The 25,043-nt window shown below is 34.2% G+C and overlaps 2 protein-coding genes across 8 annotated transcripts in view; one reads left to right on the top strand and one right to left on the bottom strand.

The window, feature by feature from the left end:
• B4GALT6 (beta-1,4-galactosyltransferase 6) overlaps positions 1 to 25,043 on the top strand; it is a 57,153-nt gene that overhangs the window by 17,133 nt on the left and 14,977 nt on the right. For 4 of the 6 annotated variants that reach the window (XR_011139391.1, XR_011139390.1, XM_068933784.1 and 1 more), the window contains exons 4-8: positions 5,861 to 5,985; positions 6,490 to 6,606; positions 7,942 to 8,129; positions 9,193 to 9,315; positions 10,288 to 10,389. Coding sequence is in view for 4 of the 6 variants with exons in the window: in XM_068933784.1 (XP_068789885.1) it covers positions 5,861 to 5,985; positions 6,490 to 6,606; positions 7,942 to 8,129; positions 9,193 to 9,315; positions 10,288 to 10,389 (655 nt within the window). In the remaining 2 variants the exon portion in view is untranslated. Of the gene's footprint in view, positions 1 to 5,860; positions 5,986 to 6,489; positions 6,607 to 7,941; positions 8,130 to 9,192; positions 9,316 to 10,287; positions 10,390 to 11,693; positions 15,340 to 25,043 lie in introns of those variants that run through there. The other 2 variants (XM_068933785.1, XM_068933782.1) reach the window with 1 other exon arrangement.
• On the bottom strand, positions 16,484 to 24,803 carry LOC104153506 (transthyretin). 2 transcript variants are annotated; one of them, XM_009689428.2, is made up of 4 exons: positions 23,028 to 24,803; positions 22,129 to 22,259; positions 18,033 to 18,168; positions 16,484 to 16,721 (listed from the first exon to the last, which is right to left on the bottom strand). In XM_009689428.2, the coding sequence occupies exons 1-4, from the start codon at positions 23,094 to 23,096 to the stop codon at positions 16,614 to 16,616; spliced, it is 444 nt and encodes a 147-aa protein (XP_009687723.2). In that variant the 5' UTR covers positions 23,097 to 24,803; the 3' UTR covers positions 16,484 to 16,613. The 2 variants fall into 2 exon arrangements, with proteins under 2 accessions (XP_009687723.2, XP_009687722.2); XM_009689427.2 differs by lacking the exon at positions 23,028 to 24,803 and having other exon boundaries at positions 20,883 to 22,259.

The following is a 25,043-nucleotide window of genomic DNA, read 5'->3' as shown; positions in this document are numbered from 1 at the left end:
AAATTTGCAATGGTTTATAAATATATTTGGGACACTTTTAAAAATTATTGCTTTATCTTTTAGGCAAACCCTTCATTTAAATTGTGGGCTGTCATTCAGCATGAGCAAGTATGCAAATAATTATTTAATATATTAATTCAAATCTATATCATACCAAATGATGTTATTGACATCCAAGTATGCCACTGAATTGCTGACCGTTTTTTTCTTAAAAGAAAAAAGTATATTTTACAAGTCTGATCAACAAGTAGGGAAGACAGCTTTAACAAGGCAGTAGTTACAAAGAAGAAATTATTTTAGTATTTTTGAGGACTGATGCATATGGTAGAAATGATCTTTGTATATCAGCACAGGAAGAGTGCTTTTCGACTGAATTTTGCTTTACTGAATCAGTAATAGAAACATATTTTAATTGACATTACTAACTAGTTTTACATAATGATTTTAATTCGCTGAGATACACTGATAATAAGCAATTCTATTTTCTCCAGTGGCTCATTTGATTACTACTGTATTTCCAAAATATAAATGCTTAGTCCATTATCATTTTTAAAACATCAAGTGTTATTCTGCATTTTCTGTGGTGAAGTATTTTGATTGCAATAATTCTTTCTTTGGGGAGTGGGGGTATTTTGTTTATAATTTATAATTTTAAAGCTGTGCTTCAGATAACAAGTGAATTGCTATAAAGTAGGTTCCTCAGATTTAGTGTTGATTGTCCTGCTTTTCAGAGAAGAGATTCTTGCAAAATTTGGAATTCACAAACGTTATATTTGAAGTGCCTACCTATGTAGAAGTCAGCTGGAGATTGTTTCAGAAGTTGTATAATATGTATATAATGTAGTCCAAAAGCTCATATTTTCACTTAAAACCAATTTTGTCATAACAGAGTACTTCTATAGCCTCTGCGCTACTGTTTTTAGCAACAAAGTTTGTTTTTCTTGAGCTAGATAGGTATTCAGAGCAGTTGTTTGCTTTGATGGTGGAAATATCTGATCGAGTAGAATATAAACATGAATATAGAATATAAACTTGAAAAAGATAATTTTCCAAATAGGTTAAGTACTTAATGGTCATATGTTTATAAAACATTTGATATGGCAAAATCTAAATCTGGAAGTTAGTTAAATTAATAGCAAAACTAAAACTGGCATCAACGCTAATGGAATTGGTGTTTTTTTTTCCCTATTATTTTGATTGGAAAAAAAGTTTCCATTACACTTTTTTAATCTCAACAGAAATGTTCACTGAATGAACAGCACAGTAACACTGCTTATTACCTGTGTTTCATTGTAACACCTCTACATTCTACCTCTACATTTGTCTGTTTCATTTTAAAGATACAGCCATAGAGCCGAAAGTATGAATCAGTTGCTGTTGCTCATGAGCTTGCTTGTATAGAAAACTGTCTCAAGCTGATTAGCCACAGAGTGGTTATGGCCTTATTTCAGTCTCTTCACCTCCAGAAGTTGTATGTGAATTTCAAAATCTGTTGACAATGTGTTAGAAAAAGCAGTTCTTTTCTATAACATTACACATGTAAACAGATAAAAGTAAGTTAATTCAATATAAGAACAGGGCTGATGATTATGCTGGTTGAAAAATGCATCTAAATTAGTATTTGGAATGAAACTTGTAAGAGATCTGCTGGATGAATTCAGACAAATTTAGTTGTAGGAGTTCAAAATTGCGTTACCCTCGTGCTGCCCCACCTATGTGTTAAAACTTACTGTCGAGGAGTGGAGGGACAAAGTGAGTCAAAATATGTCCATTTTTCAGCCTAATTTTAGCATATTATCTTAAATCAGTAATGCAGGTTTGTTTGTACTAAAATGCTGAACTGTCTTTAAAGTAGGGACTTTCATGCTATTTTGCTGTCAACCTCATCTATATGTAATTCTACAAAAGTTTGTTATAAATCTTCTGATTTCTCCTTTCTTTCTCATTCTTTTTGATAGTTAGTAATCTATTTGTCTGTACTTAATCTATCCTCCTGAGTGTAATAGAAAATAATAATTTTAACAGGAAATAATTCACTGGATAAATTGCTGTTCAGCAAAGGCATGTCTGTCCCACTCTTTGGTTTTCATGTATTCCTTTTTAATACCTATCTGTATAGTTAATTATAATCTCTAAATAAAACTCCTTTGAAGATTTTTTTAATGCAGTGATATGTTGCAGATGGGAGACAGTGAGGGAAGACTGCTTCCTGAATCGCATGTATTTTGACCTGCTTAGTAGCCTAAGGTTATAGAAGTCAGTTGACTTCTTTACCATGCTTTATGTGACTGAATTTAACTTGTGGAATTTGTATCCTGGAAGGAGTAAGGTAAAATCATATTTTGTTCCAAGTAGACATGATCTTAAAATCATGTATGCAAATAATGTATGCAAATAATGTCTTCTGTGTGTGACTCAGACTTCTTGGTTACAACCCACCTGTTGAGCACTACTGTGCCAACTCCTAACAGGAGCAAGACACCTCTTCCTCAGGATAGAAGCAGTACAAAAAAGTATTGAATCAGCATAATTTTAATACTGGCTTGAGAGGTAAATAGAAAGGAAATCAACTGTTTCAGTGATATAAAATAAAACCTTCATGTCAAGGTCATCTCAGCATCTAAGAAGTTTGCCCATTACTGAATGTTATGTCTAAGAGGAGGCTATATAGTGAGCTATAAGGAATATCCAGATCTTCTAGTTTGATTGCCTCAGTACACTGGGTTTAAAAATACCTGGACCATTTCTAATAGATACTAATTTACTAATATTAAAAAAAAAAAAAAATCTTCCAGAGGAGGAAGTTCTGCTGCCTCCAGATGTCGTATATGACAGTGTGCCATCAGTCAAACAGTTAAGTTAGTCCTAATTTTCAGTCTGTTTACTATTTTTTTTATGCAAGTTAGTCTAATTTCTGCTTACCTTTTTCCATTAGGATTGGAAAACGGTTACCATCTATATACTAATTTTTTCTGTCTTAGAATTCTAAGACTTAACATTATTGTCAGTCCTTTCCATTGTAGATAAACCCAGTTCTTTCAGCTTTCTAAAGTGCATTGTTTCTAACCCTGTTGTCATTCTTGATTTTTGTGTTGTAGACTTTCTCTAACTTGATTTTCTTTTAAAGAGCCATAACCACCTAAAGCCTGGTAGCATTAAGGAAACAAACTCAGTAATCACCTATTCTTTCTTTCATAGAACAACTACTCATGTATTCCAGAATGATATTTGCCATTTTTGTACAATAGCACTGCGTGATATTGTCTAACATTAATGTGTAAGCTATTATAAATGCTCAGAATCTCTTTCTGCATACTGCAGCATAGCCAGGTAGCTCCCATTTTGTGTATATGCTTCATTTCTCCTTTAAGTAGCAGTCTATTTTTCTTTCTTTTTTTTTTAATTTCACCCTATTGATTTCAATACCTGTTTCCAATTTTTTGAAATTATTTTGGTTTTGAATCTGTCCTTCAAACTGCTTTCTGTTTCCTTAACTTTCTTTTTTTTTTTTTTTTGCAGATTATATGAATCTATTTTTTATTGCAACATGCTAGACGTGGTTGGAGGTAGCAAATATTAAGCCCACTGCAGACCAAGCTTGAGATGCCTTCTCCTACCTCCCTCAAACTGACAATGAAATATCACTGATTTTAAAAACTTCTACACCTTCTTGTTAATTATTACATGCGTATCATATTTTTCTCTGCATTGTGTAATAGAACACTGTGCTCCTATGTCAAAAACTTAGCATGGCAGATGCTTTCCCTCTACTCTGCTAGACTGATTACCATATCAAAGAAAAAAAAATGAAGTAGCTTTGATACAATTTATTTTTGGGGGAAAATTTTTTTTTTTCATCCCCTTATAATATTAAAAAAAAATGATTGTTTAATAATTTGTTTCAGAAGAAGAACTTTTTTACCGAAGTTATTTCTGTAGCCTGTAAATCCTAAACACCTTTTTCCCTTACAAAAAAAAAAAAAAAAAGTAGTTATTTGTATTGACCCTTCTCCTGTATCCTTTTGATAGGACTAATCTTTCAGAGATTACTATGGCTAGTTTTTAAACTCTCTGGAGGGTGTTTCATTATCCCCACCAAATTACATGCATGTGCCTTATCTAAATATGCTTAACCAGTCCTGGCCCTGGCCCCTGTTTTTTTGCTACATTGAAACTCAGCCTCTGAGTGACAGCTAAACTGTTCTCAGAAGAGCAAGGCGTCTGAATCCTTTGCATCATGTGTTGTTTACTTCCTTTTCTAGTGTAGTAATTCTCTTTTATTTATCTTTATTTTCCTATTGGATTCTATAAATAGACTAGGTGATTTTTGTTACTTCTCTGTCTTTTGATAGTATAAATTGATTTTATTATTTTTTAAAATTTATTTGTACATGTTTGTACTGTATATACTGGCGTTGTGTTGTATGTCCTCATTTCTATTTTTTATATGGTTTCTTTTTCGTTTTCAAGTTATTGAAAAGTTTCATAAAAAACTGCAGTGATTATCATCTATGCTTCTTTTGTAACCCTGTGTAGGATTGGCTTCTTCTGGGATATTTTTATACAGTCTTCTTTGGGAACTGCCAGTTTTTCTTCTCTTTCTAAGAAAATGTGGGTTGTTTAAATCTACTTTTAGAATGTCTTTTCCTGATTCTGTTACTCTTGATCAAAATTACCTTCTACATTTATATTTACAGTTAGTTCTACATTATTGATCAGATCCAAACCTAAAAGGGCTCTTGCAGTGTCTTCTACTGTCTTTTGAAACCAGTCGTTGTTCTCCAAAAATGTATACCTTTCCAAAAGATTTAGAAAGTTAATCAGTTTGGTGTGCAACATGAAACAATCACAAAATACTTTCATCTTGGTCGCGTGGGTACAGGGGAGAAAATGGGTGTCATTTATTCATGTCTTTAAAATTCCAACCCTCTCCAAAAGACTTCTGAATTTTATGACAAAATAAGTAGAATATTTTATGAAGTCTGTCAAATAGTTATTGCAAGATTTTTATTTGATGTTCTAATATAGTAGTTACTGAAGAGCAATTTGAGCTTCTTGGTTACTGGATATTAGACTCTTCTCCCTGAATTTTCATGGTTCTCTCTGTTTTTGCTTTTCAGGGTAGACGACTTGCTATAGATCATCTTTTCTAGTTTTGAAGTTTACACACATGAATAAGCTAAATGATACACAACTCTTAGGTGTCAACTAATTCTAAATATTTCTCATAAAAAACAGTAATCGAGTTTTTTCATACCATATTACAGTCTATACTCATTATCTTGCTGAATTTTCTTCTCTCATCAGTAGACATCTGCGAATGGTTTTCCCATTGGGCTAATTAGTTCTATCAGTGATACTTCTCAAATTCGCCACTTGCTATATATTGGTCTGATGCACACATTGGTGAATTAATAGGTGAAGGCTGTTCATGAACTGTGCCTAGCTATTTAATATTTATATTGAGGAAGCTGGTTGAGTACAGTGATGGTGCATCTCCTTTTGTGTCAAGGTGCATGCAGGAAGAATTTGAACAATTCAGTAGTGCAGATGGTGTGAAATCATTAAGAATGATACTTAAAATGAAAGGTGACTTCCAATTTTCTGGAAGAGGTACAGAGTTCAAATTATTTTGCTTGTTTTGTGTCCTCTGAAATGATAAAAGTATTTTGCTTGCGAGATTTATATTGGGAAACACTGGCATTCATTCTATAAAAGCTAAATATTAAAGGAAATGCTATAAATTATCTCTTTTTTACCTGCTGGTAGTATAAACTTATACTTATAAAGTATAACTTATACAATTCGATCTGTTGTCTTAATTGAAAGGAATAAATATAGCATATCTTCCTGTGTTTAGGAGGCCTTGTCGATGTCAATATGAGTGAAATTAGTTTTGATGAAATTCAAGAAGTTTTTTCAAAAGATTTGGACATTAGACCAGGAGGACACTGGAAACCAAAAGACTGTAAGCCACGATGGAAGGTGAGATAGTGTTTGTTTTTTTGGCTTTTTTCTGTATGTGCACAAAAGTAGTTGACAGTCGCAAGCCCTCAGTCTTTTACAACTATACATTTTATATGAATGTAGTATATGCATTATATGCTGCTTGCGTTCAAGAAAAGATTAAAGCTTGTAGAAAAACTTGAACCGGATTGTCATGAACTTTTAGAAGTTCATGAACTTTATTATTTTGTCATGTGGATGCAAACTTGTATCCTGTGTGTGTGTGGCTCAAAGTGTTCTTAGAAGCAAATGAACATTCAAAGAAAATTTTATTTAGCTTTCATTTCAAAATTATTTGTTCTTTTTTAATTGCTTGAGCTAAATTCCAAGCCGCTTTCCTAGCGAGAATGAAAATACTGTAAAACTTTAAGCCAATTTGAATATAAAAGTTGAAGAGCCTATGTAAGCCACAGAAGACTTAATTTGTATTGCAATATTTAAATTCAAAAATGTTAATACCTTAACATATATAACTTTTTAAAGGTGGCAATCCTCATTCCTTTTCGGAATCGCCATGAGCATCTTCCAATTTTTTTCCGGCACCTGATACCTATGTTGCAGAAGCAGCGTCTGGAATTTGCCTTCTATGTTGTTGAACAGGTAACAACATTTACTTGAAAAGTGACTCTTCAGGATTCCTTAGTAAATGAGATTTGACATTATAATCAAGATTTGAATGAATCCAAAATTTAACGAATTATTGCTCTGCTGTTCTAATTCGTTCAGTGAAAAAGAAAAAAGTACAAATTCGTTCCCCAAATTAATCTATAACCAGAGACATGTTGCTTTTCTTCAAATACAGGTTAACGTTTTATTGCTGATAACACTGCTCTGTCAAATCTATTTTCTTTATAAGGTTTTCATAGTAAAAAGTATTAGATTTTATGTGTAAAAAATTGAAAAAGGTCATTTGCAGAAGGCCATTTTGCAACACACCCTCATTGAAATACAGTCAAAGACAATAGCTTTAAAGTATATGCTATCTAGTATAGTAGGCCACAAAAGTGAAATATAAGGGAAATATCCATGATATAAAGTTACACACTAGCACCTTGGCTAGGAGTCTCTTCAGAAACAAAAAGGAATGGATATAAAGGAAAAAACTCTTTTTTAAAAAAAATCAAAAAAACTTCTGCAAGCCACAGTCAATATGCCAAGTAGCTCAGAGTGTTAGCCTAAGGACCATTGTTGACCATACTAATTAGGTAGCTGATCCCAGAAATTACTGGGCTTATTTTTCATGGGCTGTCTTATGCAATATTTTCAGATGACAAAAGTGAAAAAACTACAGAAAATAAAGAAAAGGATCTACTAAATTCTATTAAAAATTGTCATGTATAATGCATTTGTTATATCAAAAGGTCTTATAAATTGTATTACTTTTTCTGAGCTTAGAAAAATCTTAATTATTCCAAATTGAAATATGGAGATTTAACTTGTACTAGAAATGAAAAGAATTTGAATCAAACCTTTAAGATCTCTAGGAAACTGGAAGTATGTTCTCATATAATATTAACTATAAATATGTAATCAAGTTATAAGCCTTTGCACAGCATATGAAATTCTTTAATTTCTTGTTAAAATAGACTATTTAACTTAGCATTTCATATTTAATATGTATCAGCATTTCTTTAACTGGTAACGTCATGCTCTATTGATCAAGAACACCCATATTTTGATACTTTACAGTTAATAGTGCTGTAAATTGCCAGTGCTGTTAAGTTTTGTGCAAGAGCAGACCTTATATACTTTCTAAATCAGAAAATGCAGCTGATGTAGTTGATGCTAACCAGAGCTGCTGCTCTGGTTAGAGCAGTAACAGGCCACTTTCACAATGCTTTTTTTTATGCAATGGATGAAATATTTCTCATGTTATTGGAGCAGTTTCTCTTTGTTCTTGATCCTTACAATTTCCCCTTTGTTTTGTGTTTGAAGACAGGTACACAACCTTTTAATCGTGCAATGCTCTTCAACGTTGGCTTCAAAGAGGCTATGAAGGATGTTGTTTGGGACTGCATAATATTTCATGATGTGGATCACTTGCCTGAAAATGACCGAAATTATTATGGATGCGGAGAAATGCCACGTCATTTTGCAGCAAAGCTGGACAAATACATGTACATGTAAGTAATTAGCTTTATTTTTTTCCTAAAGACCCAGAAACATTGTTAAAGTGTGTTTTAAATCTGTAATGTCTACAGTAGAAGAAAACGATAAAAAAGCCTTGTACCATACTCTTTATGTAAATGAATATCTGATCATTCCCTATATAAAAGGGAGACTTAAGTTTAGTGAGCTTAGATTTAGACATTGCTAGTTTAAAATATTATTTAATATTTTCAGTGTTCTAACTTGATGACCCAATATTTGTAGCACTGAGGTTGATCTTAAATTATAGCTATCTGTGTTAAAAGTGAAAAATTTGTCTTGCTTATTAGAAAGCTTTTCTGGCTGCATAAGCATCTGCATTGACCGTATTCTGAAAACTGGAAATCACACCACCTGGGCCTTAATGTGTTTTGTTATATAGCTATCGAGGCTGTTCATGTTGGCCATCTACTTGTTACTTAATAAGTATTTATTAATAGTCAGTGTATGTGCACTGGCAAAAAGTCTATGTATTTTCTTGATTGAAAAGTTTAGCTTGTGAAAACTGCAGAACTCAGAGGGGTTTTTTAATAATACATTTTTTACTGCAGCTGAGTACATGCTATTAGATGGTTGCATTTTAGTTTTTCACAGTTCTGTAGAACATGGACATAAATTAAAATTGCTAGATTGGATTACTTTTAATTTTTTCAATTGAATAAAGGGAAAGTTTTCAATTGAATAGCATCAAAATACAAAAGCTTGAAGGCTTCACTTTACTCTTCATTCAGCTTTAGGTCTAAAACAACCATCTGAATTACACAGTAGACTTATTTCGTGTGATGGTACTAACTTGAACTACTGCGTAATGCTACCTTTTATACAATCAGACAGTACTGCAAACATTTTATTTAGCTTCTTCGTGTCTTTGTTAATGCCAGTGATCTGTAAGCCAAATTTCCTTAGTGGATACATTCAGCATCTGTTCCTCTCCTTAGTTTGAGGTTTTTCATTCTTCTAGTTTTATTGAAAGGTATCTTTAAAAGAGAGGATTCCTTACCTAGGCTCAGCTAATAAAAAATGTACTATCATTTTCAGTCTTCCTTACAATGAGTTCTTTGGCGGTGTAAGTGGATTGACAGTAGAACAATTCAAAAAGATCAATGGGTTTCCAAATGCCTTTTGGGGATGGGGTGGAGAAGATGACGATCTTTGGAACAGGTAAATGTTCAGTGCTTATGTCTTTCTTACTGTTCTGTCATATCCACCTCTTGATGGTGATTAGATTTTTTTTTAAATTGTTTCCCCCCCCCCCTTTTTTTTTTTTGGCTTTAAATGAACAAATTCCAACATTTTAAAGGGTTTCCTTTAGAATATTAGGACATACTATTTAGAGATGTTTGTTCTTCTTGGTCTATGAACAGTTAGCAGGCCTTTCTGAGATAGGTCTAATAATAGTATTAAACATATATAGGCTCATTCCTTCTATTCCTCTGTGTATTCCCTTTTGATTTGCATTTCTAGTTATGTTGCTGCTAGCATTATGAAATAGCATATCACAGACTGTGCAGTAAACTTGAGTTTAAGTATCTTTCATATCTTAGGAGCAGTGTCCGACAACTTATGCTGTAACTATATTGACAGTTACAAATAGGACAGTAAAGCTCACTGTATAGGATATTAGTAACTGCTTACAGTAAAATATGTTAAACCATTTTCAGTTATTCTGAGTTGTTTAAACTAGATATCTCTATGAGTTTATATATATATGTGTGTGTGTGTGTATATATATATATATATATATATATATATGTATGTATTTTAAAGGAACAGGTCTTGTAAGGATAAGTTTAAAAACATACTATTTTCACATTTTTTCACGCTGTTGTGCCATAAGAATAAATCAGCAAATACTAAATATAAAATGATTAATCTAGCACAATTCAGTGGTTTTGCCAGCTGTATTAGTTCGGGGATAGAAGTCTCTTTTTGTCTCTTTGACAAAAAGAACTAAAAAAGAACCCCTTTTTTTTTTTTTTTTTTTTGAAACAGAGGAACTTTTTTATGGAGAGAATGTCAGTGAATGCAAAGAGTCAGCTTTAAAAGATGTGATGCATATTTTTCACTCTTGCTGCAACTTGTAAACGCATCTTTTTCATATTCTTTATACAAATTTTTATATTTTTACTGTAGGGTTCACTATGCTGGATACAATGTAACAAGACCAGAGGGAGATTTAGGGAAGTACAAATCTATTCCTCATCATCACAGAGGTGAAGTCCAATTTTTAGGACGGTAAGCGAAACAGGAAACTGTTAAATACTAGAGCTAAAGGTATAAAGATTTTTATCTTGTATACATCTTCCACACATACAAATAAGCAGTCAGTACCTATCAGTACTACTCCTCCTTTAGTGCTAAACTCAGTATTTTCTTAAAGCTCGATATGTTTGGCTGTGTGGGTTTTGTTTTGTTTAACTGTGAGAAAGGCTAAGTCTATGTGCCAGAAGATATTGTTATCATACTTTCTGAAGCAGAATGTTACTGTTCTGTTATTGCAGGACACTATTTTATTGTCATACTTCTCTATTTGGGCATTAGTGTTGGAAGAGCTCCCCTAGTTTTTATATTTAAACATTCTTCAAAGGAAGCAGTACAGCTTGTGTGAAAAGAGACTTTAAAAAGGATTGGTTTCTTTGGTCATATTTCTTTCTTTTCTAAGATACAGGTCTTCTAGGTCTTTCCTGTTTACATTCACGTGACCTTTTTATTTCTAGATTCCTCTCTTTTGCTGCAAAGATGCAAAATAGTTTAATTGGCCAGTAAGTTCTGGCTGCCCTGAAATAGAATAGCAGCCAGAATGTAGTAGTTGAGCTATATCTAAAAGTTAAAACATGTAACACGGAATAAAAGGTTTATGGTGAATGTTTAAAAATAATTAGAAGGACTGCTTGTCATATCAGTGGTTGTCTCTTTTTCTGAGAACATCTTTATTTAAAAATTATGAATAAAGCAGAAAATAAACATAAATCGTGTACGCTAGGAGTAAGTAGATATGTGATATGAAACTAAAGGGTACGTATCAGTAATCTGAGGGCATAAAAATTTGTTTTTAATCACCTCAGATTTAATGTTTTCAAGTGTAGGAGACTTAAGGTTAAAATTAAAGAAATTCAGACATTTAAACGTACAAGGATGCACGATGAAGGCACCTAAATCTTCTCTAGTGATGTATTAAAGCAAAAGAATGTGAAAAAATTGAATGTCCTTTAAAAATCATTTTAATTTGAGACCGCAAAAATATGTACATTAATTGTATGCTGTCCTTTAATCTTATGTTAACTTCTGTCTGGGAATATAAAATGTAAGTGAATATCTGATGTTTTAAAAAAAAAAAAAAAAAAAAACTTGCAAAAAATAGCTGGCTTTTAAAGCTTAGGTAGGTAACTTGGTAATTTCTAAGTACTGAGAGCTACTTTCAGAACTGGAAGCATCTAGTATTTCAAAATGAAATGACTGTTACAGTGTCATACCTAACATCAATTAAACTGTTTCTTGCAAATCTTTCTCATGTTTTCTCCTTCCAACTCCCTCTACAGATACAAACTTCTGAGGTATTCCAGAGAACGACAGTACATTGATGGGTTGAACAATTTAATATATACTCCTAAAATACTTGTCAGTAGGTTATATAAAAATATAACTGTAAATCTTATACCAGAACTTGCTCCTGTTAGAGACTATTGATGGAGATGGAATGACAAGCTACGCTACTGGAGTAAACATTAATATTGGAAGCTACTAATAGACAATTACAGACACTAAAAAAACAAAAAGCAAAACAAAATAAAAAAAAAAGAACAAACAGCAGCTTAGAATTTAGGGATTTTTGACCATTTAATGATGCATATTTGGGATGAGAAGTAAAATGATTGTATGTACCATGCATTTTGTTCTGAAGGAAAAGCCAGCAGCTACCACTCAGATGTTTACAGCATGAAACTACTGTTCAAGCCTTCATTCTCCATGTTCTCTATCTTAACTGCTCAGTTAGCTAAACTGCAGAAACAGACCTGTAGCTTCTCTGGAAGTTGGGAGGAAAGCCTCTTCTTCCAGGAATTTTTTATACTCCTTCCCTTCCTCCCCTCCCCGTATTTAAATGAATGCTTTTGTTCCTTTTTAAACCGTGTTTTGTAAATATGTGATGTAAATTAATGTGTGTACATTGCTTTTAAATTGCTCAATATTTTATGCTTCAGTATGTGTTTGAGTGTGTTTTTGCTTAAATTCTGTAGGAATGTTTTTATTAGCATGAAAGAACAAGTGTAAAATGTAAGTATGCTTTAAAAAGGTTATACCTTATGTGAAATGAAGGAAATATTAATTGTTGGCCAGCTATGACTGTAAACTGTTATACTAGTTTTGAGCTTTAGGCCTCTTGCATATCTGTATAAAAGAATCAATTTCATATAGGAACTTGCTAGAAAGAAAGCTTTTAATTTTATTTATTGCCAGAAAAATCCTATGATTCTCTGCCTGCCATCTAACTCATATTTATATGCATATTGCATGTGTATTATGGAAAGTTATGTGGTGGTTGTGTATTATGATCTGCAGGAGCTCCAAGTGTTTCCACATGTGCCACTGGTGTCAATGTCAAGGATTTTAATGCCTAAAACAATGTGTCTAGACACGTACCAAATTTTTGTATTGTTCTCTCTTTTTTTTCTTAATCCTAGTAAACAGCACTTTTATTCCTCCAAAATCAGAAGAGCCAAAAAATGTGTCTTCAATGGAAGAATATTAAAGTTATGTTTTTAAGAAAATAATAAAACATAGTCCTAATGCTTGCAGTGTGGGATTTTCAGAAACACACAGTGTTGGTCAAATTATTCCACTGATTATGATGGCCTAAGTGGAACTGAAATTAGGCCAGTCCCAAGTGCTTTTTAAAATTCCACCTTTAATATATTAATCAATATAGTTTTTTTAAGGGCCTATTCTAGTAGAGTGCTAAATACGTCTACAATGCACTCAGTATCCTCAAGTCTATGACTTTCAATGAGATTGAGGTGGCGCAGACCTACTAAGGATGGGTCCTATCTATTTCTCTGTTTTTGTGGTGTTAAATGTATAAGCAATTAGGCTCTCTCCTTGACTTAGAACAAAAACCATATCTTCAAATTTTATGTTTGCTTGTAATGTTGTGCTACCTAAAAGGATCCCATTCCTAAGCATCATCTTTTCCTAATATTTTTATACATCCCATGTTAATACTAAGGAAATGGACTGAATTGTTTATTTTCTATGTTAATGCAAAGATATTGACCGAGAACTACTGAACTGTTTTGTTTGTCACAATTTCAGCTCTTTAAGAACCAAAGACTGACTTCTGTTCTCATGAAGAATGGAAAGCAGTATGTGATGAGGATTGTTTATCAATAGACTGTTCTGTAAGAGTGATGACAAAGAATACTAATTTTAACTCATTACTGTGTGTTGGTCTCCTGAATTATTGCCACAGATAGTGTGGTGCTGTGTATATTTAAAGGAAGGAGGGGGTTGCCATAAATGCTTTTTTCCTTGGCATCCCAGCAGTAAATTTTGCCCTTAGCCATTCTTAAGCAAAGTTATAGCTTATTTGTAGACATCTCAAGTATTTTATAGAAATGTAATGATTTGATTGAAGTAGTTGAGGGCACGTGGTAAGGGATATTTTAAACCATATTGGAATGACCTTAAAATCTATCAGTTAATCTAATATGCTTTAGCAATGATGTAATGCAATGCAAATAAGAAAAAAAGTGAATATAAAGTGAACAAAACATCCTTCAAAAGCACGCTTAAATGGTTTCATTACCTCTTGATATATTTTCCTATAACTGAGTGTTTAGAATATTCTGAGGCATATGGGAAAATACAAAATAGTTATATACTGTATGAACCATTATATCCTCAAAATAAACTTGGTCTTATTTTGTAACAGACTAATACAATTCTTTAAGGAGTGATGAAGTGAATAATTTTTAAATCCCTGATGTAATTTTGAAGTGATTTCTGATTTTCAGTACTTACAATTTCACACCTTTGAGTATGAGGCATCTATCAGTACTGTAGGTCTGTACCTTTTTCTGAAGCATGCTTTTGTGCCCATTTGTTAAGAATGTGGAAGGCATTCTGTGAAATTGATGTGCAATTTTTATTCTAGTGCATCTATATATATGTATATATACATATATACATCCTATATTACACATTAATATACTGTAGCTGAACTAATATAACTTAACAGATCTAAGTGATTAATCATGTATGGTCTTAGAAAAATGTGATTTCAACCAGTATGTGAATGGATTATGACATATAGCTGAGTTACCTTTAAAAGTTTAAATATTAGAGCCCCAAGGTGACATATGTTAAATTATGAAATGTTAACCAACAGTCTTCTCTAAATATCTTTTATCACTTTGTTGGGAAATTTTAAAAGTTGACAAATTATAGTAAAATAATATATGTATACTACCTGCTTGAACTCAGAACTATTCTGTAGTGAATTTTAACATAGTGCCTTCAAACAAAATAAATGAGATGCAGAACTAAGTGTTATGCACGTTCCTTTTGATATTTTCATAATTCTTGTAAAAATACAGAGAGGAGCCAACCACATTGGCTTTGCCATTCCTGACAAGGCAAATTAAGTATGTCTTCTCTCCAAGGATTTAACATGGAGAAGATAGAGGAAGTATTCTTCAAGATTCTGAAGGCCTTGCAAATTAACGAGTAAAAACATTACAGAAACATTTACAGTGGAATCTAGTTGATATGCTAAGACACTTTTAAGCCCACCTGCTGTATTTTAAATTTAAGTAGGAATATATAAAATATAAAATCCATTTTGAAATAGAGATTATATTGAGAAACAAGCGCAAAGTATATGTTCTTTTTGGATCTTGCAGGTCTATTTTTCTATCATTATGTTTACTAATGCTATGTTGTAGTGGGTAACTAATGAGACAGTTATATAAAAATATTGAAATGACATATTGCATATCAGCAAGAGGAAGTGTACTTAAGATTATCTTATTTGTAGACGTATGTTAAGTTAGGCTTAATGAAAAATGCACTGAAACAAATGCTGGGAATTTCCTGTGTACTATCATAATTTTGGTTTTTGTTTTGATGTTCATGAAAATGTTTGTACTTTTTTATCATTGTCTTTTATGAAATATAACGTTCTAAACATTGTGTTGGTTTGTTTATTCTGAGGTGTTGTGGAAGGCATATGTTCACTTTGTTTTGTGTATAACCAAAGTGCTCATTTTTCCTAATGTTCAATTCCTTTAAGTGGCAGCAAAAGGAAGGGGAACTTGGCCAGCAAATACATCAGGTTAGACTGTGATGAAATCGAAGCCTTAGGTTAAGGGGTGTGTTCCCTTTATTGGTATTTTAAATGCTTTGCGTCTGTCTTCAGTCTTTGAATTTTCTAGGCTAAATGACTCAACCTCTTTGCCTACTTTTCCATAGTAGGTTTACTATGCTATTGAATGTCCTAATGGCTCTTTCCTGTACTTAATTTTCTTTGGAAGTAGTTTTCCTTAGATATGGATACAAAGAATGTGGAGTAGAAGGATTCATCCCTTTTTCTCTTGGCATTAAATAGGGAGTTGATTTTCTTAGGAATCATCCTTTTCACCTGTTCTTTGTATCTTTCATGTATTACAGAAGTGTCTAAAGGTTAGAGCTGTGCAAGTAATTTTTGGGAGCGCTTAAACTGGGACCAAAAGTACTTGCAGAATGCTATGGTAATTCACAAATAAAGTTCTACAAGTATGTTTTTATTGGATATATTTTCTGCTGTATTAGATATGGTACTCCTTGAACATGTTAGCAGTTATGGCATATTGAGAAGCAGGAGAGGGGAGTTTTCAAATATGTGTAGCATCCTTAGTATGGTTAAAGGGTATTGAACCTTACTGTCACTCAAAAGCTGTTTCTGCATCTGTATCTTTAAAAGCTGAAGTGGGAGATGAGATTAATTATTACTTTGTGGCACCCTGCGTAATGGTCCCATGTTATTTCATCTATATGGAATACTGATTATAACAAATGAGAGTGTGCATTTCCTGTACTTTTCCTTATTATGAGAGACTTTTCAAATGTATTCTGTTCACTCCTTTGCAAGAGGGGATGCAGTTAACTAGCTTTATGCAAGATTTTGATTTGTTCGCAGAATCTTAGTAGTGGGGTTTTAGTGCGTTTGTTCCAACCTTAATCCATTTTTGCCATCTCTAAACAAGTGTTTCTCTGAATACTTTGATTCAGAAGAGTAGTTGAAAAGAAAGTCAAGACATGTTCTTTCTAAAGTTAACAAAGTGAATAAACCACTTAATAATTACTGTTAGCACTTGTATAACAATTTTAATAGTAAAGCACTAATACTATTGCTACAGTCATTAAAGTTTCCATAAACGGTAAGAACTGAATTTACAAATCTAAGATTTCATGCTTAACATCAGTGGCTACTCCACTGGCTCACTAACTACTGCTGTAGTTGTGTAAGAAAAGGGACTGAGGAGAGTAGCAATGGTATAATGTCGATTACCAGCATCATTAGCTGTGAACACCACCTGGAAAAAGAAGAAACAAATACAAGACAAATGACAAGTCTGAAACAGTAATCTCTGTTTACAAGCCTGGATGGAACTATTGTGATCATTTAATCTGACCTCCACAAACTTTGAAAATATCTCTTCTTGTGATGACGGAACAACTGTGACTGCCTGTCATACGCTTTTTCCAGTGGTCAAATATCCTTTGTTAAAAGCATACATATCATTTAATTTTTTTATTATTTATTGTCTTATCAAACACATTTATTATCCAAATTGGGCTTTCCTTTATTGATTCTTCACTGGACTAAACAAAATATGATGCCTACTGAGGCTCATTTTTGGGAAAGGAAGTTCTTACACCCTAGAGTAAATTCATTCCCAGTGTGGAATGTAGACTAAAACATTCTCTTGATGTATAATCAATTTACCTGCCTATTGCAAGTCTTGCAGTGTACGTCTCTTATTCATTACCTTACTCTCTTATTTCAGATAACATAGAAAACAAGACTGTCCAGCATTGACCTTCATTATTGTCTAGAGTAAGAATGTCATCTGTTACCCACTTCAGGGAGGCAGAAACAAAATTTAACCCAGGTGCTTGCTGCCTTATCCCCAAGAAGATGAGGAATGGCTGTTTGAGCAGCAGTTGCAAACTGCTCAGTTGTTAGTGGTCACTGCATCTGTCACAGTCCAGCAAATAACCAAAACAGGACTGCTGCTGCTCTGAAAAGGGATGTGGAAGGATTGGTGGTGTAGGCAGGAAGGGGGTAGCCCCAAAGGAGTACAAAACCCTGGATCTGGCCCCCGATTAGTACCAGGTTTGGACCACTCCCATCTAACTAATTTATCTATCCCATGCAGATTAAAAAGGTCTATTCTGCTTTGTCTGCTGTAAACCGAGGATCCAAGCATTCAGAAAACAGTTCACACTTCCACTATATTTAAAAGTCTAAATAGTAATTTTTTATGCAGCTGTACAAATGCTGGATCCAAAAAGGTAGGAACATCCTCTTCCCAGGAGGCCTGAGAGTAGTCCATCTGTTCTTCAGGTGTATAGAAGTAGTCTCAGAATGAAACACAGGCTTAGGTAGAGGCAGAAGAATGGGAAGTCTTTTCATAAGATTCGTAAGATAAGTTATTGGGGAAGCTAGTAACTAGAGTCTTTCAGGAGCATGTTGTTACAGAGCTTTGAGGTTGCGGATTTAGAAGTGTTAACAATAAAATATTTTAAACAGAAAAGTAGTTTGAATACATGCAGTTATTGTTGACGCTTAGATGTATATGGTTATTGTGCTAGTAAAAATATGGAAGAAAATGAATACTCACATCAGCATATTGATGGAATGGGTTCAGGCCCAGTCCCTTCCAGTAAGAGGCTGTATCAAACTCAATCTTGTATATCCCTGTTACAAATTGTTCTTTAGTTGTGAGCTCGTGGAACTCTCCATTCTCATTGGTTTGTCTGGGTGATGACAGAAGAAAGCATTTTTATATTTTGGTTAAAAGCCTCAAGAAAATGCACTGCTTAATAATTGAACTTGAATGATAATGTGTAGCGTAAGGAATATGATGAATACCTCTATTGATCTGGAATGGCTCATTGTCCCATCTGCATTATGGATGCCTTACAGAGCTTGCTTTGGCATTTGCTACTTCTGTGATCACTGCAGATGGCTGCCTGCCATATTACTACTCTGCATGGTTTGGAGTTGAGCCAAAAGCTGGTGTTACTCTAAGTTCATAGACTCTTAGCAGAGTCTTGGAGTGAATGAAATGAACCTTCTACCAGAGTACACACAAGGAGAACCTCACCACTGCAATAAACATTGTGTAAATCCTGTGATGTACTTACTATGCTTAGTAAATAGGATCAACTTCCTTGATTTCCTTGGTGGAGTACCATGGAGTTATTTTATCAAGATAAATATTTTTTTCAGTCAGTTATTTGAAATTTGAGACCTACTGTTTGAAATTACTGTAGGTCGACCAATAGCGTAGTCTTACAGAGTTCCTTGATGTCTGTATTCATTAGTCAGTGTTCTGTCCTCAACAAACACATGATTTTGTTTGTTTTACAGATGCTAGCATTACTAACCAAGGCCCTTACTACTGGCTTGAAACTGTAGACCTTTGAACACCAACCAATTTGTAATTCCAGAACCAATATTGAATTCTGCCTCTCCAGCATAGCTCTTGGTTGAAACTTTCTACTTCTGTGAAATAAGTTACATAATATTAGTATTTTGATCAGGTAGGTCATCCTCAGACAACAATGCAGCTAATGCCTAATTTTAGTAGGCACAAACCACTACTTTAAGTTCTTACTGCAGAATTTTCTTCTGAACACATTTTATTCAAATAGCATGCAAAAATAAAAAAAAAAAAAAGAATGTTATTTATATCATTGTCCCAGTACATTATTTAGAATTTGTGCTTTAATATAGCTTGTAACTATGGAGTAGCAGAACACCAGTTTCATATTCCAAAATGCTCTACAGTCAGTTATGAGATTTTTTTTTTGATCCATTCAAGCACCTCTATATTTTTCCTGGTCATGGTTTGACCATTGTTAGATAATTGTGCATTTATCTAATAAACTTTCTCAACTAAAGCCAAACATTTCTTTTTTTGAGAACAGTAATATTTTGCTATAGACTCTGGGAATTACTTGTTAATATTCTGTTCTTTGCAAACCAATAAGGCTAGAAAGGTTTCTGTCTACCTTGAAGTTAATCACTTCTTTGATTTAGTATTATCACATATTTACACACCTCACCATAAAGTTACTTTATGCTGTTTGTATCAAATGTTAAGTATGTCTTTAAGGTTCCAAGGAAGCATCCAGCTCTTCAGCCCAGTATCTTTATGTGAAGCCTCTAAGCTTAGATTTTAAGACAAGTAAACTGAACACCCGTTTAACTGAAAATTATTCGTGTTTCCAGTGATAGAGTATGTGTGAAGCTATCCCCTCACCTGAGGGCTGAGAGTCATTTTTATTTAAGCAAGACAACATGAATGGATTTGTTTTTCCTCTCCTGCAAATATATGTAGTTTCAACCTTAGCTACTTTTTTAAGGACACGTTGAGAGCACTGTTGCTTCTCACAGCCCACTGTTCTGCTATACCAAAGAGCTGCTTATGTACAGTTTTTTGCGGGCTTTCTACAGGTGCATCTGAGGCTGGGATGCCACTACTGAAATTATTGCAGTATCAACTTTAGCTGTTATGTATCTACAAGAATAGGCTGTTAAGAGTCATGGAAAGGTCTTGGGTAGGACTTCGCAAATATCTTAGGCAGATGAATGTGAAAGAGGAATGCTACTGGCTAAGTAGAGAAATATGTAAAAGAATGTTTATTTTGGATACCCGTTAACATTTTTTTCCAATTTCCTTTCGTATTATACTTCTTAAATAAGTAGAAATCACTTCTGAGTTTTGAAAATGTTAGTATTTGCTCATATTGAGGGCAATTTCAAAAGAAGTCATTCTCATTTAAAATTATACAATGACTTTTTTTAAAAAACCCAGAGCAATGTTTAGACATCTGAGAGGTTTTTTGTTGTTGTTTAATTATGGATATAAAAGTATCTCTGTCAGGGAAAAAGATTTATCCCAACATGTTCTTGTTTTGGCTGGTTCCTTTTCCTAGAGACAAAAGTGGCCACCAGTTGTGATTTGTGATATGTTCAACACAATTCCATGCTTCATTTTTAAAGCTGTAGTCTTGTAACGAATGAAAATCCATTTTGGAAGAAGTAAAGTATGCAATAACAGTAGAATTCTCAACCAGAGTCTTTACTTTCAAGCAATTCTCCTCAAGAAGGAGTCTGCCTGACTGCTAGTAATAGTGCAGTAGTTCATCAGTGGATACTAAGAAGTAATACAATCCTTTATGATTAAATTGAAGAGAAAGAATGATTGAATTAAAGGACAGTTTTAAACTACCTTCTTGAGCTTACAATGACTATAAAGTATTATAAAACCAGTCTGGTAGTTTTTCAACCATATTATAGTTAAAAGACACCCCACAGCAAATAAAATGTAATTAATTCAATAGCAGATTAATTTATCTCTGACTAAAAATGACATGTACAGAATATGAAAGTGTTTTTTTCAGTTCTTTAACCTCTTCTGTTACCTTTCCCTTTTCTTATGCACTATGTCTGTGTAACTTACTTTGAATTTAGCAGTTCCCAAGATCCATCTGCAGCTGCTTTATATAATTTAATTGGAACGTTTGGAGCTGGACTTCCCCGAACTGAATCCAGAATTTTCACATTGAGAGGATGCTTGGAATCAGCAGAGCCCTTCAGGTAGAAAGAGAGGGAGAATTTTTGCATTGTAAGTTAGGTAAGAGATGGGGCATAACGAAGCAGTAAGGAATGTTATTCTTTAGATACTGTCTTTTTCTTAACTAGCTCACTGTATACTACAAAAATGTAGCCTAACAGTTGCTGGAGGCAATGTAAACAGAGAGGAAAATGTCAGGAGCCTGTAGAGAGGAGCATAGTGCCATGCACTGTGAAAGCATTCGTATTTGTGCTTGAGAGCATGCTTTTATTTTCCCATTGGGATGGTTCATCTGCATGTTATCTCCAGGTTAAAGTTGCAACCGGATCATGAATAGAGAAGTTAAATCCTCAAAGGTAGTAGAAACATTTGAAAATCTGGCAGCTCTTCCTCCTTATTTTGAGTGGCAATTACAGCATAGCTTTCAATTTGAAAGCCTCTGATGTGTGTGAAAGCCTGTCTTGTTGCCGTAGACTTATCTTAATTGTGCTGTAAACTCGATAAGCACCGCATGCAGTCTCTTAACATCGTTTTGGGTCAGACTGATCAGCTCTTGGAAACTATGTGGAGAGTAGGTGATGAAAATGTACAGAAAAACATATTTCAAATATGGGATTATTGCAGTTTCACTCCGAACATGCTCATCATAAGCAGTGGTTATGCCCTGAAGTTTTAGCCATTCCAAGGTAGAGTTGAATCAGGATTTTGACCTTCTGTCATCTAATTCCTTAGATGAAAAGTGGGAAAGTAGAGCTTTGTGGAAAGTACCAGTCAGGGATTATCTAATAATAATGATGATTGACCTCCATTTACTCATCGCAAAAAGAGTCAATCATGCAAACGATAAAACTTTAAAACTCTCTTCTACATCCCCTCCTAAGGCCTGTGATGTACTGAATATGCTTTGTGCCAGGAAACCTGTCCTGTGTCAGACAAATGTTATCTGTGTTTAACTGATAAGCCTATATGCCCTGACTCTTTGTGTTCTCTTTCTCGAATGCATAGCCTCCTTGCTAAAGTTTCTTTTGAAGGCATTGGCAATGAGGTCTCTATTGCCACCACCTATTTTCCTGTTTTCTCCACCCCAAGAGCTCAATGGAAGTGGTCTACTTTCTCACAAAGTGTAACTTACTTTGAATTTAGCAGTTCCCAAGATCCATCTGCAGCTGCTTTATATAATTTAATTGGAACGTTTGGAGCTGGACTTCCCCGAACTGAATCCAGAATTTTCACATTGAGAGGATGCTTGGAATCAGCAGAGCCCTTCAGGTAGGAAGAGCGGGCTCTTCCTCACAAAGACTGGTCAGGCACTGCTTTTCTCAAACATCAGAACTTGAGAGGAAGAGGAGAGAGAGATGAGTCTGTTCTAGAAGACTTTCAGACTGAAGAGTCTGCATGTCTTGCTTCCTTTGCAGGAATAAATGAGCCTTCTGGAAGTGTGGGGCAGAGAAATGAATCCTAGCTTGGATTCCTTATTTGCTTGCACCAATGAGTGTGAGACCCTTTTTCACTTGCATGAGATAGATCTTTGGTGAGCAGAGCAATAATGGAGAGGACTAGAAAAGAGAGAGAATTACTCCAGCCTGAATTTCTTCAGTCAGTGCAGCTAAAACCAATGTGGAAGGAACCACTGTATAGCCACAAAGAATGCTAGACTGTATGACACTGCCAGAACTGCCTTGAAATCCTTCATGACAGGGGTTTGTTCACTGTGTTATAAGGGTTGCAGTTGCCTTTCAACAGACCCAAGGATTTTGTCATGAATATGATATTTTTTCCCTCTTGGTCTTGCACCCTTTTTCATGAGGTTACTGAGTCCATATAAGTGCCTTTTACCTAACCAGAAAGCCCTCTCATTAATGGCTAGAGGAGGAGAAAGAATAAGAGCAGCAGGAGAGAATTACAGTCAACATATATTGCAAAATCAAAATCATTGCAATAAAATTGAATGATCACTTATACTGAATATAGTAATTTTAAAAATGGGAGCGGCTACATCAATATGAAGGACCTCAGTCCTAAAACACTTACCAGTGGTGCAGCTTTGGAGAAAAATGCCAGGCCAGCTAAGAAAAGAAGAGAGACAGAATGAACAGCCATTTTGCCTATCAATAGGAAGCCTCAATGTCAGCAAGTAGAAACTAACAGGATAAGTGATTTTATAGCAAGGCCTTTAAACTGAGGCTGCTTATCAGAAAGCCCATATGACTTTCAACATGCTCATTCTTACTATTTACTTAGTAAACAATGAGAAAATAAATAACCTATACAAACATGAACCTTGTCTATGAAAATATGTCTGCTGTATCATTGCTTGTGGAAACAATGTGAGTATCGCCTAGCTCAACCTCAGGGATCTGTTTTCTAGGAAGCGAAGTATATTCCGTTTAATTTTTCTCTCTTTTCTTGAAGAATTATGCTCTATAGACCTCTCAATTTTAAGAAATATAAATTTCTTCTCAAATCAGAAATTTCAGCTCCAGTTAAGGATTTATCTGTGGCTATAGCGTGGGATAATTAACCTACCCATGTTTATCTCTCAGGAGATTTCTCTCTGTGATGGCTTTTTTTTTTCTTCTCCTCATCCTTGTTGAGAGGTAAGTCTAAAATGAGTCTAGGCTATTTAGTTATTTTATGCATTCCCCTGGAGGAAAAATGTGTTACCTTTGGCTTCCACCATTGCAATTAGAAACGTGCATTTCTGGAGCACGTTTTAACAGTATTTTAACTCCTATCACTTTTGCTGTGCCTTAGATTCACTGCAACTGCAGGACTTTACCTGTGCAATTGTAAGTCAGCCCCCACCAGAAGTCTCTGCTTCATTTTAGGGAAATGTTACTTTTTAAAATGAGACTTTGTCTTTCTGGTCTTTAGTTAGGCACACATACATTTACTCTCTTATGAGGTTCATTCTGCCTCTGGTAGGTAACTAACCTGCAGAATAAAGACGTTAACCTGATTTGAGTTGGATCTTTGTTGTACTTTTTTTTTTTTTTTTAAATGAGTACACCATGACCATAGCAGCATATTTACATCTTATTTAGGGGGCTGAACGTAGCCCACAGCAAATAAAACCTACTATTTTCAAGCTCTAGGATTGGAAGGATCCCATGAAAGCTGCATACTTTGAAATGGATGCTATTTTAGAACTATCTTCTGCATTGTTTACAAGAGTTGTGTAACCAAGGTAGAGTCCAGAAATCAGGGAGAAAAGTAATCAAATAGAGAATTGTTAGGAGCAAACTTTTGTAACGTGTGAATTCAGCTGGTATGTAGTCAACCCAGCAGGCTCTCAGTGTAAAGAGGGTAAACTCCAAGGTCAGTGGCAGATGAGTACTGACTTTCTTAAAGGCACCGTTTCATTAGTGATCTCTATAGTTTCTGTAACCCCATTAAACAACAGTTCCTCTACTTCAGGATATTTTAAATGAAGCAAACCATCAGGCTGCAGAAGTCACTACCAAAGCCCTCAAGCTCTCTAATCAGTTTATTAACAAAATTATTTGGATCATAGTCACTCTATAGCTTACCTTTTCCTCCTTCTGAAATTGTGAAGAGAATATTAAGATAATGCCTCTATTTTAGATTTTTTTAATAAAAGCTAGAGATTTGACTGCATAGAAATTTAATTGGAATGTACTTGAATACAGTAGCAAACTAGGTTAAAGATCAATGTTGTTAAAAATTGGGGCTAACTGAAATACTTCAGAACTCCTAGACTCCACCAGCAGTAGCCTTTCTGTTTGGAGCTGGCAAAGTGCTGAGATTTGTCTAAAGTTTTAAGTGAAGGTACACAGATTTTTACTCTTTCAGCTCTTTAGAGATACATATTTTAACAATCCTTCTATATTGTTTATTCTTCTATTAGGTATTCAAAATTCCTCCTGTTTAGCCTGTGACCTATTTGATAGTGAGACAGTCTCTGTTGTGTATTAACTATGAATAGCATGGATCACTTTCTTATTTTGGGCCAATGTGTGTTTGGTTACATTTTTAAGGCAGCATAACTTTCTTATTTTGAGTCAATGCATGTGGTCAGATTTTTTA

Source organism: Struthio camelus, chromosome 2 (genome assembly GCF_040807025.1).
Source record: "Struthio camelus isolate bStrCam1 chromosome 2, bStrCam1.hap1, whole genome shotgun sequence".
Classification (NCBI taxonomy): domain Eukaryota; kingdom Metazoa; phylum Chordata; class Aves; order Struthioniformes; family Struthionidae; genus Struthio; species Struthio camelus.
The sequence above is the reverse complement of the archived record's forward strand: the minus strand, read 5'-3'. Positions and strand labels throughout refer to the sequence as shown.

Coding starts and splice junctions, on each gene's coding strand:
- LOC104153506 (XM_009689428.2), bottom strand. CDS start 23,096: ATGGCTGTTCATTCTGTCTCTCTTCTTTTCTTAGCTGGCCTGGCATTT. Junction 22,260..23,027: donor TCTCCAAAGCTGCACCACTG/GTAAGTGTTTTA, acceptor TCCTACCTGAAG/GGCTCTGCTGATTCCAAGCA. Junction 18,169..22,128: donor TGGGAACTGCTAAATTCAAA/GTAAGTTACACT, acceptor GTCATCACCCAG/ACAAACCAATGAGAATGGAG.